This window comes from Oncorhynchus gorbuscha, linkage group LG10 (assembly GCF_021184085.1).
Source record: "Oncorhynchus gorbuscha isolate QuinsamMale2020 ecotype Even-year linkage group LG10, OgorEven_v1.0, whole genome shotgun sequence".
Lineage (NCBI taxonomy): Eukaryota > Metazoa > Chordata > Actinopteri > Salmoniformes > Salmonidae > Oncorhynchus > Oncorhynchus gorbuscha.
Window position 1 is genome coordinate 87,139,837 of NC_060182.1, and position 19,786 is coordinate 87,159,622.

Sequence of the window (19,786 nt, forward strand, 5' to 3'; positions counted from 1 at the left end):
CTGTGGCATTGTGTTGTGACACAACTGCACATTTTGGTGACCTTTTATTGTCCCCAGCACAAGGTGCACGTGTGTAATGATCATGCTGTTTAATCATCTTCTTGATATGCCACACCTGTCAGGTGGATTGATTATCTTGGCATTGGAGAAATGCTCACTAACAGGAATGCAAACACATTTGTGCACAACATTTTGAGAGAAATAAGCTTTGTGCGTCTGTAACATTTCTGGGATGTTTTATTTCAGCTCATAAAACATTGGACAGACACTTTACATGTTGCGTTTTTTATATTTTTGTTCTGTTTAAAATAAAAAAAAATAAAAAAATTGTTAACGGTGACCACGGTCATTTTGCTGACCAATAACCATCATCCAAAATTCCATAACCTCAACAACAGTGTCAGCAGCACCAGTTGTAGATTGTGAATGTGACAGATGGGGTCAATGGGACCAGTCATGGAGCAGACAATACTATATAACAACACAGCCTAGTCTTCCCACTCTTATTATTCATACATGTCAACTGGCTGTCGGCTGTTCTGAGCAAGTTGTTTTTCAGACAAGTGAGACAACTCACTGTTAAGATAGCTAGCTTTCATAAAAAATAGCCTACGGTTTGGTTCAGGCACTGTGTTGAAATGGTGAGGATTGTGTGTGTGTAGTTGTGCCTGTCTGCATGCAATCAGGCCTATGCTGCTGTATAGAAGAGACCCATGAGTTGTTGTGGAAACAGGTGAATTGAAGCCACTCCTCTTCTGTGTTAAACAGTCACTCGGTGCACACTGAGACGAGCTACATTCTCCCCGTTTCCAGCAGATCATTTTAATTGATGGCTGGAAATGCAACTTTTGACAGTAGATTCACTACTGCTTTACACTCATTTTAGGAATGATGGAACTGTTTGACCGCTTCTCAAGAAGCTCTGATTTATGGCCAATCAATCAGTACCAAGATAGTAAAAATAGGCCTAGATTTTAAGGAGGGAAATGGTTTTGAATTTCCATGTCAATAACATTTATAAAACTCTTTTTACATCAGCAGTTACCCAGCCTAGAACCCAAAAGAGCAAGCAATGCAGAAGCACGGTGGCCAGGAATAACTCCCTAGAAGGCTGGAAACTAGGGAGGAACCAGGCACCAAGTGGTGGACGGTTCTCTTCTGACCATCTACATTCACCATAGGTCTCCTGTTTGGACCTACCGCCCCAGTCATTGCCTTAGCTCTTCGGTACAATGTGAGAGTGAGAGAGAGAGTTAGTGAGTGAGTGAGAGAGAGAGAGAGAGATTCATTAATTCATTCCAGGTAACTGCCAAAATAAAGAAAACACCAACATATATAAGTAGGGCATTTGGCCACAAGGAGCCAGAACGGCTTCAATGCACGTGGTGTAGATTCTACCAATGTCTGGAACTCTATTGGAAGGATGCGACACTTCTTCACGAGAAATTTCATTTTTTGTGTGTGTTTTTGTTGATGGTGGTGGAAAACGCTGTCTCAGACGCCATTCCAGAATCTCCCGTAAGTGTTAAATTGCGTTGAGATCTGGTGACTGAGACGGCCATTGCGAATGGTTTACATCGTTTTCATGCTCATCAAACCATTCAGTGACGATGGGGACATTGCCATCCTATGGGGGCTTAGCCATGGTAGTCAAAATAATGGCCTCCCCAGCATATTTATAGATGATCCTAAAGCATGTTTGGATGTTAATTGCTTCATTAACTTAGGAACCATACCTGTGTGGGATCACCTGCTTTCAATATACTTTGTATCCCTCATTTACTTAAATGTTTCCATTATTTTGACAGTTACCTGTACCATCATAATATCCAAAACAGATGAGTTGTCCTGGCATTGAGTGTCCCTGAACATTACCCTTAACAAAATCCAGTGTACCCTTTCTCTTTACATCAGAGAGTTAACCAGAGTTGCTTGATCAGCATTATCTACCTGGCATCTTCAGCTTATTTTCTTGGCTCACACTAAATTATCACATAATTGCCGTGTAGTCTCAGGCCCTGGGATCAAAGGCCAGGAGAGGATCCAGCTCGTTGCTTGAACAAGCTCTACTAAGTGTTTAGTTGGATTGGCTCTCCTGTGAAAAAAAAAACCCCATGGCACGGTCACATGGCATCTTCCTGACAAATGGGATTGGCTCATCAGAATAGGCTTCATGTCATGCAGAGACAGCCCATGGTGGGATCGATGTTTCTATGAAGAACACTGTTAGGACAAAGAGCATCACTGTCTTCAGTGACAAGTCCCCCGATGGCCAGTCACTGTGATGGAGATGTGATATATAACAGCAGAAACAACTGTAAAACATTTCCTCAGCAGATCAGTAACGTATTGTGTGATGGTTAGGTGACAAACAAATGACCTGCGGCCACACAGAGGTGGGCACAACTGTACACACACACACTGCGTCTCCATGGAGCCGAACAGACTCCATCACACATGTGGTAAACACACAGCATAGATTGTCAGCAGGATTGCTGCAGGTTCTAGAGAGAGAGAGAGAACATGACACCGTGTGTCTCTGATAGAAGGCATCGCCTCCACCTATTTCCCAACAGTCACGGACAGCTCAGGTTATCATAGTATGTTCGGCTGTTGTTCATAAGAGGAAACGCAGGACCTATTTTAGTGAGATGGAGGGACCGAGTGTATATGAGAGTTGGAGAGTAAGTGGGAAAAGAAGAGTGTGATAGGTTCAGTGGGGGATTGAATTACCTGACTGCCATTGCCATAGTAACCCCCATACCATATCCCTGCACACTGAGACTGACCCTGATATGGCCTGTGGTGTCTGCTCCTCTCCTCAAGAACATACCGCTGTGTAAGTGTGGACTGGACTTGCGTGGGAGGATGTTCTCTACCTCTCGTCTGTTTCTCCCGCTAGTCCCTATGCCCATGTCTTTGTCTGTTTTTAAGTATTTACTTATTTCTGCTTATCTGTCAGTCGATGTCTGTCTGGCTCTTTCTCATTCCGTCTCTGTTTGTCTGTCTCTCTACACGTCTGTCTTTCTGTCTGACTCTGGCCTGGTTTGGTTCCACTCAGAGCGGGCTGACTGTCTCTTTGGGTCTCAGCTCAGCAACATGGTATGATTGGCTCAGAGGATATTTGACTGCACTGTGACGTAGCGGTTAATGAGGGCCCGTGATTGGCTGAGGCTGGCAGTGGGGGAGGGGTGGGTGTAGCAGACGCTGGCTGTGGGCACATGTAGGCTGAGATGGCAGGAGGGTAGGCAGACAGACAGTTTGGTCTGCATGGAGCATGTTCTGTGTTTTGGCTGTATAACAGTTTTCTGCTTGTATGTTGTTGGTTTTCTAGGAGCCCCTCTTTCTCTCTTTCCCATCCCATCTTTCTCTCACTCTTTGTTTACATGGACCCTGAAGTATGTGTGTGTTCCTCCCTTCCTGGGAGAGTGGAGACCTACTCAGACGAGACGAAGACTCGGACTGGAGGGAATGGGGCAGGCCTGGAATTATGTGATTTTTCAGGGGCAAGGCCCTATGCCGGCAAGGCCATTAACCAAAAATTGCCAATTTTAAATAGATTTGAAAAACTAAAAAAAGACTAGCTGTTCTGTTACGAAAAACACAAGTGTATGTAAGTGTACATAAGTAATTAGCCTACAGGTCAAAGGGTAGGTGATAGCCTATGGGAATTGGTTACAGTTTGTCATGTCGACACTGACACTGGCAGGAGGAAGGTGCCTGAAAATGTAGCCAAACTTTAATGAGACTTTTTAAATGTATTTACAGACACACACACAGGCTAAACAGCAGTCTTGTTTAACAATTAGAAAGCAGGATAATGAACATGGACATCTAAGGCTTGATTCTGTAGTACTAGCGCCACTGTTTTCAGATAGCAGAGAAGGGCCTGTTCCGCACCACATTACCCACCTTGCAATCTGAGCAGAGGCACTTATATTAAAAAAAACTATTTAACCATAAATGCAATTGTTCAAAACCTGGACTTTTATATATTTATATATATATATGTTTTACCATGTTTTGACCATAGGAATGTTAAGAGGATTGTTTTATAAACACTTCCTCATATGCCATTTAAACCAGTATTTCTCTCATGTTCTCAATTTTCCTTTGTTGTCCAGCAGCCAAAGACACACTCCTAGTGATATTAACAACCCTTTGCTAGTTGTTGCATTTCTACATCTTCTCTCTTTCTACATTTTCTCTCTTTCTAAATTTCTAAAGGAGATTTTAATCTCGCATTTATGCAACTGCTCTCATTTGCGGCGCAATTTGGAGAACCGGTGTATTCCCGCTAATTGCATTTTGGAACATTCGTGCTTATAGACATGGCTTACTGGCTTGTGCGCGTTGCTGCGCTTATAATGTGAAGAAATAGCCTAATAGCTTATTAACATTTTAAGCTAAATGTTCTGATCTGTTGCATCAGCGTAATTGTTTTTTAAAATGTTTTTGATGCACAGTGGGTTTATTCATTTGGAATCTATCATCACACAACTGTCCCAGCCTTTTTGGTGTATTTATTTCTCGCCCGGAATGACAAGCTGACTAATAGAATTGGTCAACTTTTGTACTATGGGGGACAGTAGATCGACAGGCTAGTGCTTTTGTTGTTTGTTACTCATCTTGTTTGCTTACGAAAAGTCAAATGTGGACAGTTCTTCTACCGTCTTCGAATTTGATAAGGATGTGCTCCGTTTCCTCCCCGATCTGTCTTCACTAGTAGCCTACTTCGGAGCTGCGATGCCTGTGAGAAGGACCCGATCATGTGACGGGCATTGGCTAATAAGAATTGAGATATCTGAAAGAGCCATATGAGTGAGAGGTGCTTCGGAACAGGGTGATTGGCAGACGGGAGAATGGAATTATAATTATTATGTTCATGGCACAACAGCCACTTTTGCTGCAAGGCATGAAAATGGGAGGCCTGGATAGGGGTCGACTAGGGAGCGTGGAGGGGGAGATTTGAGGGGTGGGGTAGACTGTGGAGGGGTGAGAGTAGGGTAGACTATGGAGGGTTGAGGGGGTGGGAGTAGACTGGAGGTTGGGGGGTGGAGGAGAATGAGAGTGAATGGAAGTAGGAGAATAGTGGAGGAGACGAGGGAGGGTTTAGCTCCAGGCAGCCTACCAAGTGTGTGGTGTGATAATCTGACGTTAGCCAAGACGCATGCAGGGTTAAGACTAGGCACCCTACCAAGCCCAGGGCCTAAAGGGATGTCAGGCTGAGTACTGAGGCTGCTATGGGCCTGGAGCTGGGCCAAGATCAGGGGGAGAGGAGTGGGGGAGGGGAGAGCATTGTGGTAGGAGAGCAGGGTGGAGGGGATAGGAGAGCAGGGGGAGTGGGGGGCAATAAGAGGGGGATTGGAGGGGGATGGGAGAGAAGTGGGGAGGATGGGAGAGCAGGAGGGATTGGAGGGGGATGGGAGAGCAGGGGAGAAGGGATAGGGGAGAGCAATGGGAGGGGAGGGAGAGCAGGGGGAGAGGAGAGCATTGGGGTAGGAGAGCAGGGGGAGAGCAATGGGAGGGGAGAGCTGTGGATAGAGGGGATGGGAGAGAAGCAGCGGATGGGAAAGTGGGGCTGGGGGTGGGAGAGCAAAGGATGGAGGGGATGGGAGAGCAGAGCAAGAGGGGAGAGCAGGGGATGGATGGGAGGGGAGAGCGGGGATGGATGGGAGGGGAGAGTAATGGGAGGGGAAGGAATAGGAGAGCAATGGGAGGGGAAGGAATAGGAGAGCAATGGGAGGGGAAGGAATAGGAGAGCAATGGGAGGGGAAGGAATAGGAGAGCAATGGGAGGGGAAGGAATAGGAGAGCAATGGGAGGGGAAGGAATAGGAGAGCAATGGGAGGGGAAGGAATAGGAGAGCAATGGGAGGGGAAGGAATAGGAGAGCAATGGGAGGGGAAGGAATAGGAGAGCAATGGGAGGGGAAGGAATAGGAGAGCAATGGGAGGGGAAGGAATAGGAGAGCAATGGGAGGGGAAGGAATAGGAGAGCAATGGGAGGGGAAAGGAGAACAATGGGAGGGGATAGGAGAGCAATGGGAGAGGGGAGAGAAGGAGCTGGGTCAAGAGCACAGACTGAGGTAGAGGGAGCTGGAAATGGAAAAAGGAAAAAAATATTGAATTGTGGGTCTGCACATGTTTTGATTTACTGTACAACAAGCTATTGAAGTCATCCATTGGTCAGAGGGGCTAAACCACTCAGTGAGAATCCAGTTGCCACTGTCTGTCAGTTGGATATACAGAGTAACTTTGTTAAGACACTGTACTGACGTTCTCTCTCCCTCCTTTCTTCCCTCTTCCTCCACAGATTATGTTTATTTTGAAAACTCATCCAGTAACCCACTGCTGATCCGGCGGATAGAAGAGCTCAACAAGGTGAGACCGTGCTGTGTGTGTGTGCGAATTCTCGAGTCCAGAAAGGTGCCAACTGTCCTCAATGTTTGGCTGTTTGAAGGTACTGGAGACTAGTGTCTGTCTGCTGTGATTAAAGGGACACTTCGGGATTTTGGCCCTTTTATCTACATCCCAAGAGTCAGATGACCTCGTGGATGCCATTTTTATGTTTCTGTGTGCCATTTGAAGGAAGTTGCAAACTAGCGCTAGCGCAATTGCTAGCAGATACCCATAGACTTCCAGTCATTGTGCTAATAATAGTTAGCATTGACTCACAAAACTACCTCTTACTTCCTTCATACTGGACACATAGACATACAAATGGTATCCACGAGTTCATCTGACTGAGGATGTAGATAAAGTGCCAATCATTGCCAAAATCCGAAGTGTCCCTTTAATAGATGGACACAGACCTGACCCTAGGCCTGGCTAAACTGCTGTACTCACTCACGCCACTGTCAGTCTGCCCAGACCGGCATAGCAGTGGCTCTTTCCCAAATATTCTCCCTTGCTTCCTCTTTCTTCCACTCCTAAAAAATAATGCATTGGAAGAGAAGGTCAGAAAGGAGGGCCCTTGGATCTTCTCCAATATGGTTTGAGAAGGTGACGAGGTTTAACACCATAAATCATTAGTCACCCCACTTTGATCAATCAACACTGGCATGTAAATGACTTCTTGTAGTATAGTTATTATATAACCTAGCCTAGTTCTACTGTTGCTCACCAGACTTCACCAGAGTTTCTGTTCGTTCTGGTATCGTAAGCAAACCTGAACTCCAACTCGACACTCTCTGTGTGTGTGACCAATGACGGTGTGGCAGGCGCACGGCTTGTGGTCAGTTACCATGGCAACCCTCCGTTTTCAGTTCTCTCTCTCTGTCCCGTATTGTTTACAGACGGCCAATGGAAACGTGGAGGCTAAAGTGGTCTGTTTCTACCGACGCAGAGACATCTCCTCAACGCTCATCGCCCTCGCTGACAAACACGCACGTGAGTGACACGCACGGTTCACTGTTCAGTTAGAATCCACTATTTCTTCACCAGCTAACCACTGTGACTGTTCAACATTGAATGTCAGTGTTCAAATCCCCTTTATACAGGTTAAACTATTGTCATTCAGATTAAACCTCTTGCAAGAGAGACCAGTTCCCTCTACACTGATTGACTAAGCACCATTCAGCATCCAATGCCACTTCATTCCCTTGTATAGGCTAGTTCGCAGAGAGATGGTTGGACTGAACTGTTGGGGCGGCAGGGTAGCCTCGTGGTTAGAGCGTTGGACTAGTAACCGAAAGTTTGCAACCCCGAGCTGACAAGGTTCAAATCTGTTGTTCTGCCCCTGAACAGGCAGTTAACCCACTGTTCCAAGGCCATCATTGAAAATAAGAATTTGTTCTTAATTAACCGACTTGCCTAGTTAAATAAAGGTCAAATAAAAAAATGAAATGGCACATTTAAATCTGAGTTCTGTCATGTATAGTGAAAGACAATAGCTGTGTTCAAATACTCATACTAACTACTATTTGTGATGTGAATTGAGGATATAGTTGGTATGCCAAAAGTTCCCGGAAGTCTTACTAAATTCACCAAAATACGAAGTATACATGCAGTGGACACTATTCCTGTGCTTTTAAGGCCCATAGTGCAATTCTTCAGAAAATGGGCGTGGCTTCAATGTTTCCAGATTTGAAGAAAATGGCGAAAAATATGCAGCCGAAGTCCGATGAGAGGGTATACAAATTCGTTGCTTTATATATTAATTTAACTATATTAACTGTATTTAATCTTTATTACTTTAACCAATTATAACAAATGTAAATAAAATGTTGAGTAATGTAATAAACAAATTACTTTTCAAATAAGTTACATTACACATTATGTTGGCTGACAATTTGTTAGCTTACAAATCGCATACCCGGTACATACTGCTGTAACGTAAACTCGTACATCGCCTTGGTCCGTACAATTGCTCTTATTTTAGCGCCCCAAAAACGTAATACTTCCAGATCAACTGTAATGTCAATACCATTGTAAAGCACAATTTCTCCCCTTTCCAACAGAATCAATTACATGACCTAAACGCTGCTCGGTATAATTATAATAATAATAATATATATGCCATTTAGCAGACGCTTTTATCCAAAGCGACTTACAGTCATGTGTGCATACATTCTACGTATGGGTGGTCCCCGGGATCGAACCCACTACCCTGGCGTTACAAGCACCATGCTCTACCAACTGAGCTACAGGACCACCAATTCAAGCAGGCAATGATCCCCGTCGGGTCTTTTTAAAAATGGCGGGTGGGGAAGGGAAACTAAAGCGTGGGTTGACAAGGACAGATGTTGTGGGAAAATTGCTTTTTTTGTCCAACTTATCACCTTATTAAAATGTAAATAAAACACTATAAAGAGTTTATATAACGTGTCATTACATACCTATTTGAAGGTTTGTGTCGAATTTGAATCTGGATTTTAGGGCGGTGCTAAAGTGATCTTAGAAGTAAACAGCGGCTTTGAGAACAATGATCGCATGCAATGATGACGCAAAAAAATGATTAGGTATCCCACCCCTTACCCCCGTCACTGTCCATTTCTTGTTTTTAAAGGATGAGAGAAGTGCTACACCTGGTGGAGAGAGATTGTAAGACAGAAATAGTTGCTTTATGCGTGCTGTACGTTACGACATGACACGTCAAGATGTAACGGAGGGTCAATTTTTTTCAACTTTTCTCCAACACTATAGAGCCGTTACCATGTCGATCAACGCTTGAATAGAAACCTAGTTCACGCCCCCAAATTTGACGTCAACACAGTCGCTACAGTCCCATTAGTTTTCTTTGTAGACTCGTTTGAATGTTGCGGTTGCGCATTGTACAGAATGGGGTGATTTTATGTTAATGGTATGCTATGTTGGTTGGCTACTAGTACATCGAACTTGCCAGTATATTTACTTTATGCTATCTAACTAACTAACCAATGTTTATTGACTTGATTATTCACGTCAGTCATAGCTTGGCATAGTCGTTTTTGCATTTGTTCGTAAATTCGCTCTGGCTATCTACTCCAATTACATAGCATTCTCGTTTGAGCTCAGAATAACTGATGAATTGACAAACGCTCAACACTCGTTGAATGTGGCCGGTGTCAGTAAATGTTGGTAAAAAAAAAGTGTAATTAAATTGTTGCCAGCAGAACGGTTACAGTCACCAACGGCTCTAGATAACATGAAAACAGCCTAACCAGCCCTGCTAGGGTGAGTAAAATGGTCAGAGTGATGTGTTCTCTCATTTGTGTCTGGGAATAGTTAGCCAACTTTAGCCAGTTAGTTTGGGTGCTTTACTGCCGTTCTGAGGTCAGTACGCTCGGATCAACCATTCTCCTCGGCCAGAGCGTCCAGTGTGCGCTCTGAACACTCCATGAGCGAAATGCTTTGAATTTATAAACTGACAATACTAGCAAGAGGTTGCATAGCAACAGCATCAACTTCCGGTAGACTAGGTGAAGCGCTAGTATGCTCAACTGAAAGGATACCGTTAGTTTACAGCATACTAAAATGAACTAATAGTATGTAGTATACAGGATCTTAGTATGGGTATTCGAACACAGCTAATATCTCAGTATTAGTCCTAGACTAGTCTAGGCAAATGTCAGTGGTTGTTTACGTTTGCTCATCTAAGCAGAACTGTGTGTGAATGACTATTTTCAGGCCAGCGTAACTGTGTACTCATCCGTGTGTGTGAGAGAGCTGGCTCTGCAGTGTTAGCGGCTGTAGCTAGCTGTGAACTGTATCTTTGAGCTGTTGCTGTTTTGGGCTGCTTGTATCTGTTCTATCAGAGTGCAGTAGACTGTAGCTTTGAGGGCCTGACTGGAAAAAAGTGAATCCTTCGAGAGCAGTACGCCCTCTGTTCTGTCCTACTCTATGCTGCTAGAACCAGCAGTAAGTCCTTCCAGTCACCTACTCCCAACCTGGGTGCAGTCACCTACTCCCAACCTGGGTCCAGTCACCTACTCCCAACCTGGGTCCAGTCACCTACTCCCAACCTGGGTCCTTCCACCTACTCCCAACCTGGGTCCTTCCACCTACTCCCAACCTGGGTCCTTCCACCTACTCCCAACCTGGGTCCTTCCACCTACTCCCAACCTGGGTCACAAATGACACACTGCGTACATGGTGGGCTGGGTTGTGTGTGTGTGTACATGGTGGGCTGGGTTGTGTGTGTGTGTGTGTGTGTACATGGTGGGCTGGGTTGTGTGTGTGTGTGTGTGTGTACATGGTGGGCTGGGTTGTGTGTGTGTGTGTGTGTGTGCATGGTGGGCTGGGTTGTGTGTGTGTGTGTGCATGGTGGGCTGGGTTGTGTGTGTGTGTGTGCATGGTGGGCTGGGTTGTGTGTGTGCATGGTGGGCTGGGTTGTGTGTGTGCATGGTGGGCTGGGTTGTGTGTGTGCATGGTGGGCTGGGTTGTGTGTGTGTGTGCATGGTGGGCTGGGTTGTGTGTGTGTGTGCATGGTGGGCTGGGTTGTGTGTGTGTGTGCATGGTGGGCTGGGTTGTGTGTGTGTGTGCATGGTGGGCTGGGTTGTGTGTGTGTGTGCATGGTGGGCTGGGTTGTGTGTGTGTGTGCATGGTGGGCTGGGTTGTGTGTGTGTGTGCATGGTGGGCTGGGTTGTGTGTGTGTGTGCATGGTGGGCTGGGTTGTGTGTGTGTGTGCATGGTGGGCTGGGTTGTGTGTGTGTGTGCATGGTGGGCTGGGTTGTGTGTGTGTGTGCATGGTGGGCTGGGTTGTGTGTGTGTGTACATGGTGGGCTGGGTTGTGTGTGTGTGTGTATGTACATGGTGGGCTGGGTTGTGTGTGTGTGTACATGGTGGGCTGGGTTGTGTGTGTGTGTGTACATGGTGGGCTGGGTTGTGTGTGTGTGTGTACATGGTGGGCTGGGTTGTGTGTGTGTGTGTACATGGTGGGCTGGGGTGTGTGTGTACATGGTGGGCTGGGGTGTGTGTGTACATGGTGGGCTGGGGTGTGTGTGTACATGGTGGGCTGGGTTGTGTGTGTGTGTGTGTGTGTACATGATGGGCTGGGTTGTGTGTGTGTGTACATGGTGGGCTGGGTTCTGTGTGTGTGTACATGGTGGGCTGGGTTGTGTGTGTGTGTACATGGTGGGCTGGGTTGTGTGTGTGTGTGTGTGTGTGTGTGTGTGTGTGTGTGTGTGTGTGTGTGTGTGTACATGGTAGGCTGTGTGTGTGTGTGTACATGGTGGGCTGGGGTGTGTGTGTGTGTGTACATGGTGGGCTGGGGTGTGTGTGTGTGTGTACATGGTGGGCTGGGGTGTGTGTGTGTGTGTACATGGTGGGCTGGGGTGTGTGTGTGTGTGTACATGGTGGGCTGGGGTGTGTGTGTGTGTGTGTGTGTGTGTACATGGTGGGCTGGGGTGTGTGGTGTGTGTGTGTGTGTGTGTGTGTACATGGTGGGCTGGGGTGTGTGTGTGTGTGTGTGTGTGTACATGGTGGGCTGGGTTGTGTGTGTGTGTACATGGTGGGCTGGGTTGTGTGTGTGTGTACATGGTGGGCTGGGTTGTGTGTGTGTGTACATGGTGGGCTGGGTTGTGTGTGTGTGTACATGGTGGGCTGGGTTGTGTGTGTGTGTGTGTGTGTACATGGTGGGCTGGGTTGTGTGTGTACATGGTGGGCTGGGTTGTGTGTGTGTGTGTGTGTGTGTGTGTGTACATGGTGGGCTGGGGTGTGTGTGTGTGTGTACATGGTGGGCTGGGGTGTGTGTGTGTGTGTACATGGTGGGCTGGGGGTGTGTGTGTGTGTGTGTACATGGTGGGCTGGGGTGTGTGTGTGTGTGTACATGGTGGGCTGGGGTGTGTGTGTGTGTGTACATGGTGGGCTGGGGTGTGTGTGTGTGTGTACATGGTGGGCTGGGGTGTGTGTGTGTGTGTACATGGTGGGCTGGGGTGTGTGTGTGTGTACATGGTGGGCTGGGGTGTGTGTGTGTGTGTACATGGTGGGCTGGGGTGTGTGTGTGTGTACATGGTGGGCTGGGGTGTGTGTGTGTGTACATGGTGGGCTGGGGTGTGTGTGTGTGTGTACATGGTGGGCTGGGGTGTGTGTGTGTGTGTACATGGTGGGCTGGGGGTGTGTGTGTGTGTACATGGTGGGCTGGTGTGTGTGTGTGTGTACATGGTGGGCTGGGGTGTGTGTGTGTGTGTACATGGTGGGCTGGGTTGTGTGTGTGTGTGTGTACATGGTGGGCTGGGTTGTGTGTGTGTGTACATGGTGGGCTGGGTTGTGTGTGTGTGTACATGGTGGGCTGGGTTGTGTGTGTGTGTACATGGTGGGCTGGGTTGTGTGTGTGTGTACATGGTGGGCTGGGTTGTGTGTGTGTGTACATGGTGGGCTGGGTTGTGTGTGTGTGTACATGGTGGGCTGGGGTGTGTGTGTGTGTACATGGTGGGCTGGGGTGTGTGTGTGTGTACATGGTGGGCTGGGTTGTGTGTGTGTGTGTACATGGTGGGCTGGGTTGTGTGTGTGTGTGTGTGTGTGTACATGGTGGGCTGGGTTGTGTGTGTGTGTATGTACATGGTGGGCTGGGTTGTGTGTGTGTGTACATGGTGGGCTGGGTTGTGTGTGTGTGTGTGTACATGGTGGGCTGGGTTGTGTGTGTGTACATGGTGGGCTGGGTGTGTGTGTGTGTACATGGTGGGCTGGGTTGTGTGTGTGTGTGTGTACATGGTGGGCTGGGTTGTGTGTGTGTGTGTACATGGTGGGCTGGGTTGTGTGTGTGTACATGGTGGGCTGGGTTGTGTGTGTGTGTGTGTGTGTACATGGTGGGCTGGGTTGTGTGTGTGTGTTTGTGTACATGGTGGGCTGGGTTGTGTGTTTGTGTACATGGTGGGCTGGTTTGTGTGTGTGTGTTTGTGTACATGGTGGGCTGGGTTGTGTGTGTGTGTTTGTGTACATGGTGGGCTGCTGCTGTATCCTGGAGCCAGCTGCCCAAACCGACACCAAGGACCTGCGAGATCAGAGGACCTGGTATCTTGTCCAAACTTTCTGTGTGTTTAATAGCGGCAACCGGGTAAAATAACTTGGAGAAACCGGTATATTATTATAATTTATTTCTATGAACAGCATGGGGTGAAATGGAACCATTATATGCAATGTCTAAATCTGGCTTCTCACAGCCTTCTTTACTAACTGCATGATCAATCATCAACGCTCAGTGTGTGTGCTGTTGTACTTGCCGTATTTACTATGTTTAAGCATATTTTTTATGCTGAAACTTTACTCGCCACCTTGAACTGCAGTTGGTAGGCCTATGGCAGGGCTGCCCAACCCTCTTCCTGGAGATCTACTGTCCTGTAGGTTTTCGGTCCAACCCTAATTTAGCAAATCTGATGAAAATCCCAAATGTATTTATTTTATGGATGTCGGATGTTGATTGATTTATTTAATTATCATAACATTCCTATGAATAGCCTATGCCTTTGTTAACAAATAACACCTTGCGAGATTATCAATGTCTTCATTGCTTTAGAATTACTGTTATGCTAACGAATGATACGAATGATACTTTAGAATTACTGTTATGCTAACAAATGATACTTTAGAATTACTGTTATGCTAACAAATGATACAAATGATACTTTAGAATTACTGTTAGGCTAACGAATGATACTTTAGAATTACTGTTATGCTAACGAATGATTCTTTAGAATTACTGTTATGCTAACGAATGATTCTTTAGAATTACTGTTATGCTAACGAATGATTCTTTAGAATTACTGTTATGCTAACGAATGATACAAATGATACTTTAGAATTACTGTTATGCTAACGAATGATTCTTTAGAATTACTGTTATGCTAACGAATGATACAAATGATACTTTAGAATTACTGTTATGCTAACAAATGATACTTTAGAATTATTGTTATGCTAACGAATGATACTGGAACATTTTAGATTTGATGTATAATAACATTGGAATGGCATATGATTCTGTCCCATTGGTTTTATATGCTTTAGAATGACTCTTCTGGTTTTGGCTGGAATTACCGGGTTACCTGGGAGAATAGTTATTCATTTTCAGAATGGAACATTTGGAAAATACTGGGAAAATATTGAGGGGGGGGGGCTGTGGAATATTGTCCTTGTGTAGTACTGGATGGCTTTCTTTCTCCTTGCTGGACTGGATCATTTCAGAATGGCTGTGTGTGTGTATTCTCGTCTGTTTGTGTGCTTGTCTTTGTCTGTGTGTGCTGTGAGTCATAGATCAAATATTTTCCTTGCTATGATTTGGTTAGAGCCTTACCTCAGAGGGCCCCTACGTGTCTTAGCCCCACCCTTGCCGGCAGAGATGCCTCCTGAGTGGTCGGTCCCAGTGATTGACATAGCCTTTGGCTCCTCTGGCCCTTCCCTCCAGTCATATGACTTAAGGCGTCAGTAGGGTTGCAAAGGGTAAAAAACTTTCCAGAAATGTTCCATGACAAGTTAAGCCCGGGAATTTTGCTTAAATTCCTCAAAAAGTTAGCTTAACAGTGAACCTTTTTTGTGGGATGCATATAAAGGCAATTCTAGGTATTGTGACATATTTTGGTTAAACTATCCCAAATTCATTGGAATTGCGACCCTCTGCATGCACAGTGCATTCTTCCATCACATTTACAGCTGATTCTCTATCTAAATGAGATGCTATTGAGCCCACTAATGAGATGCTACTAATGAGATGCTATTGAGCCCACACCACTGCACTGTCTGAGCCAAGGACTACATGCTTTCTGGTAAGTTTTGATACAAAATACTGGGTGGGGTGAATATATTTTATGACATTATTTTTTTTGTTAATTTGTAAATAGTATCCTACAGCAAAGTGTGTTTTAAAATAATTTAACTTAACAATTTCTGTTAGTTGCTATCATGTGGGTTTTTAGCTTGCTTGAGCCTGAGTGTTAATTCACCTGTTTCCATACATGTTTCATTTAAAAACATTTATCTTCCAAAGGAGTTGTTTTAATCTAACTGCTTAACTATTTATCTGGACATGGAATTGTATTATTATTACTGTTTTCTTATCTTTACAGGAAAAAGCCACGGGCACTATCTGGTGGTCCTTCTGTAGCTCAGTTGGTAGAGCATGGCACTTGTAACGCCAGGGTAGTGGGTTCGATTCCCGGGACCACCCATACGTAGAATGTATGCACACATGACTGTAAGTCGCTTTGGATAAAAGCGTCTGCTAAATGGCATATTATGTTATGTTATGTTATGTTATTATATGATGTGTGGAGACCTTTCACTGCAGCTAATGTTGAAGGAAAAGCTGTGTACATTTGCAAATACTGTGCCAAATCAAATGTGAAGAATGCGACAATGATGCAGAATCATCTGGCCAAGTGCATAAAGTTCCCTCAGGGCTCACAACAAGCAATCTCTACTTCTATTCAAGGTGAAAATGATGAATCAGACACCTTATCGATAGCAACAGCTCATGGTCTTCCTGGAATCAGATGTTTTTTTTTATTCAATGGAACGTAGTCAGAGAAATGCTGACGCATACACAGCTCGAGCAAGATATTCAACTGGTTCACGTCTGATGCTCACAGGCAATGTGTGTTGGAAGAGATTTCTGAATGTTCTTCGCCCAGCATACATCCCTCCAACCAGACATGCTTTAATCTACTCATTTGCTGGATGCAGTTCAACAGAGTTCAACTGAAGGTCAAACAAATCATAGTGAAGCAGACTGTATTGCAATAATCTCTGATGGATGGACAAATGTTCGTGGGCAAGGAATAATTAACTACATCTCCACCCCTCAACTAGTATTCTACAAGAGCACAGACACAAGGGACAACAGACACACCGGTTTCTACTTTGCAGTTGAGCTGAAGGCAGTCATCTATGACCTTGGACCACAGAAGGTATTTGCACTGGTGACAGACAATGCTGCAAACATGTTGACTGCTTGGTCTAAAGTGGAGGAGTCCTACCCTCACGTCACACCCATTGGCTGTGCTGCTCATGCATTTATTCTGCTCCTCAAGGACGTCATGGCACTGAAAACAATGGATACACTCTACAAGAGAGCCAATGAAATGGTTAGATATGTAAAGGGTCATCAAGTTGTAGCAGCAATCTACCTCACCAAGCAAAGTGAGAAGACTTAAGAGCACCACATTGAAGCTGCCCAGCATCATTTGTTGGGGTGGTGTTGTCATCATGTTTGACAGTCTCCTGGAGGGGAAGGAGTCTCTCCAAGAAATGTCCATATCACAGTCTGCTGATATGGACAGCCCCATCAAGAGGATCCTCCTGGATGATGTATTTTGGGAGAGAGTGGTAAGCAGCCTGCAACTCCTGAAACCTATAGCAGTAGCCATTGCACGGATTGAGGGAGACAATGCCATCCTGTCTGATGTTCAGATTCTGCTTGTAAGATAATAAATATGTACTGCCCTGCCCACTTCACTGTTGCTCCAAGCAGAGGAAACTGCAGTTCTGAAATACATCAAAAAAGTGTGAAGACTTCTGCCTGAAGCCCGTACACACCGCAGCGTACATGTTGGACCCCAAGTATTCTGGCAAGAGCATCGTGTCTAGGGCAGAGATCAACAAGGCCTATGGTGTCATCACTACCGTGTCTTGCCACCTTGGCCTGGATGAGGGCAAGGTTCTTGGCAGTCTGGTGAAGTACACATCCAAGTTAGGGCTTTGGGATGGAGATTCAATATGGCAGTCGTGCCGACATATCTCATCAGCCACCTGGTGGAAGGGACTTTGTGTGGATCTGAGGCTCTTTCCCCTGTTGCCTCCATCCTCCAAATCCCACCAACATCAGCCGCCTCAGTGCAACAGGGCCTTGTTTGGGAACACACACAGCAAAGCACGCAACAGGCTGACCAATGCAAGGGTTGAAAAATTGGGGGCCATCCGGACAAATTTGAGGGTTTTTGAGCCTGACAACGAGCCATCCTCAACAAGGTTGGAAAGTGACCGTGAAGATCAGGCCTCAGTCTGATGTTCAAGAGGTGGACATTGAGGAGGTCCAGGGAGAAGACATGGAAGCTTGAGAGGAAGACAACCAAAGCTTTAGTTTCTAGACTATAATTTTACAGATGTATGTTGAAAACGTTTTTGGGAGATGCGATGGATCATTGGGATCATTCAATATTCCCTTTCTTGTGTTCAGTGAAATCATCATGTGACGAGTCAACTCATTTAATTAAACTATTTAATTAAACTAGTTCGTAACTATTTTTTGTATTGCTATTGGAAGGATTTAATCATTTGCAATTGTCTACTTATAACATAAAAAGTGTTTGTTCCATATGGTAATATATACAATGCAAAAGAAATCTACATTTAAATGGTATTAATATACATTTGCATATATTCCCGTTAATTCCCACGGAAAGTTTCCACCTCTGAATATTCCCCAAAATGTGCAACGCTAGGTGTCAGCATGCTTCAGTTCGGCTATCGGCTCCCTCAAAAGACATTCCCTTGAAAAACAATAAAACTGGATATTACCCCGCGACAGTAGAGGATGGTGAGCTGGTACTAGCCATCTACGGCCAAACAAGGATGGGACGACACACCCAAACAAGGAAGACATGCGCGGGAGAATGAAATAGCTTTCCCCAGAGAGACACTTGACTGGCAAATTTAATTTGTGCGAAATTCCTGGGATCTACTAGATTTGCTGTACCTAGCAACAGATATGCATGCGTTCGGGAAAGTATTCAGACTCCTTCACTTTTTCCACATTTTGTTACGTTACAGCCTTATTCTAAAATGGATTTAAAAAACAAATCCCTAATCTATTGACACCCCAAAATGACAAAGCAAAAACAGGCCTTCATACATTTTCTAAAGTAATTTTTTAGAACTGAAATATTACATGTACATATGTATTCAGACCCTTTACTCAGTACTTTCTTGAAGCACAATTTGGCAGCGATTACAGCCTCAAGTTTTATTGGGTATGACGCTACAAGCTTTGCACATCTGTGTTTGGAGTTTCTCACATTTCTTCTCTGCAGATCCTCTCAAGCTCTTGTCAGGTTGGATGGGGAGCGTTGCTGCACAGCTATTTTCTGGTCTCTCCATAGATGTTCGATTGGGTTCGGGCTCTGGCTGGGCCACTCAAGGTCATTCAGAGACTTGTCCCGAAGCCCATCCTGCGTTGTCTTGGCTGTGTGCTTAGGGTCGTTGTCCTGTTGGAAGGTGAACCTTTGCCCCAGTCTGAGAACCTGCTCCAGAGCGCTCAGAACTTTATCAAGGATCTCTCTGTACTTTGCTCTGTTGATCTTTCCATCGATCCTGACTAGTCTTCCAGTCCCTGCCACTGAAACGCATCCCCATAGCATGATGCTTCCACAACCATGCTTCACCGAAGGGATAATAATGTCTAGATGATGAGCGGTGCCTGGTTTCCTCATACGTGACACTTTAGGTGTCTTTTGGCAAACTCCAAGCTGGCTGTCATGTAACTTTTACTGAGGAGTGGCTTCCTTCTGGCTACTCTACCATAAAGGCCTGATTTGTGGAGTGCTGCAGAGATGGTTGTCCTTCTGGAAGGTTCTCCCATCTCTAGAAGAACTCTGGAGCCCTGTCAGTGACCATCGGGTTCTTGGTCACCTTCCAGACCAAGGTCTTTCTACTCCGATTGCTAAGTTAGGCCGGGCGGCCAGCTCTAGGAAGAGTCTTGGTGGTTCCACACTTCTTCCGTTTAAGAATGATGAACTCCACTGTGTTCTTGGGGACCTTCAATGCTGCAGACATTTTTTTGGTACACTTCCCAAGATCTGTGCCTCGACACATTCTTGTCTCGGAGCTCTACGGACAATTCCTTCGACCTCCGCTTGGTTTTTGCTCTGACATGCTATGACACGTGGGACCTTAATCTCGACAGGTGTGTGTCTTTCCAAATTATGTCCAATCAATTGATGTTACCACAGGTGGGCTCCAAGTTGTAGAAACATCTCAAGGATGATCAATGGAAACAGGATGCACCTGAGCTCCATTTAGAGTGTCATAGCAAAGGGTTTGAATGCCCTTTGGGGTGGCAGGTAGTCTAGTGGTTAGCGCATTGGGCCAGTAACTGAAAGGTTGCTGGATTGAATCCCCGAGCTGACAAGATAAAAATCTGTCCTTCTGCCCCTGAACAAGGCAGTTAACTGTTCCTCGGCAGGCTGTCATTGTAAATAAGAATTTGTTTTTAACTGTCTTGCCTAGTTAAATAAAAAATACTTATTTAAATAACGTAACTTTTAAAATGTGCAAAAAACAGTTTTCGTGTTGTCATTATGGGGTATTGAATGTGTGTAGATTGAATTTTTTAAAATGTTTTAATTTAAGTCAAAAAAATTTAAGGGAAGGGGTCTTA

The 19,786-nt window shown here is 45.3% G+C and overlaps 1 protein-coding gene across 2 annotated transcripts in view; it reads left to right on the forward strand.

Moving 5' to 3' along the window:
* Window positions 1-19,786, forward strand: part of LOC124046675 (metastasis-associated protein MTA1-like) — a 75,191-nt gene that overhangs the window by 3,957 nt on the left and 51,448 nt on the right. For both annotated transcript variants that reach the window (XM_046367317.1, XM_046367316.1), the window contains 2 exons: window positions 6,314-6,381; window positions 7,296-7,389. In XM_046367317.1, coding sequence (XP_046223273.1) covers window positions 6,314-6,381; window positions 7,296-7,389 — 162 coding nt within the window. The remainder of the gene's footprint in view (window positions 1-6,313; window positions 6,382-7,295; window positions 7,390-19,786) is intronic.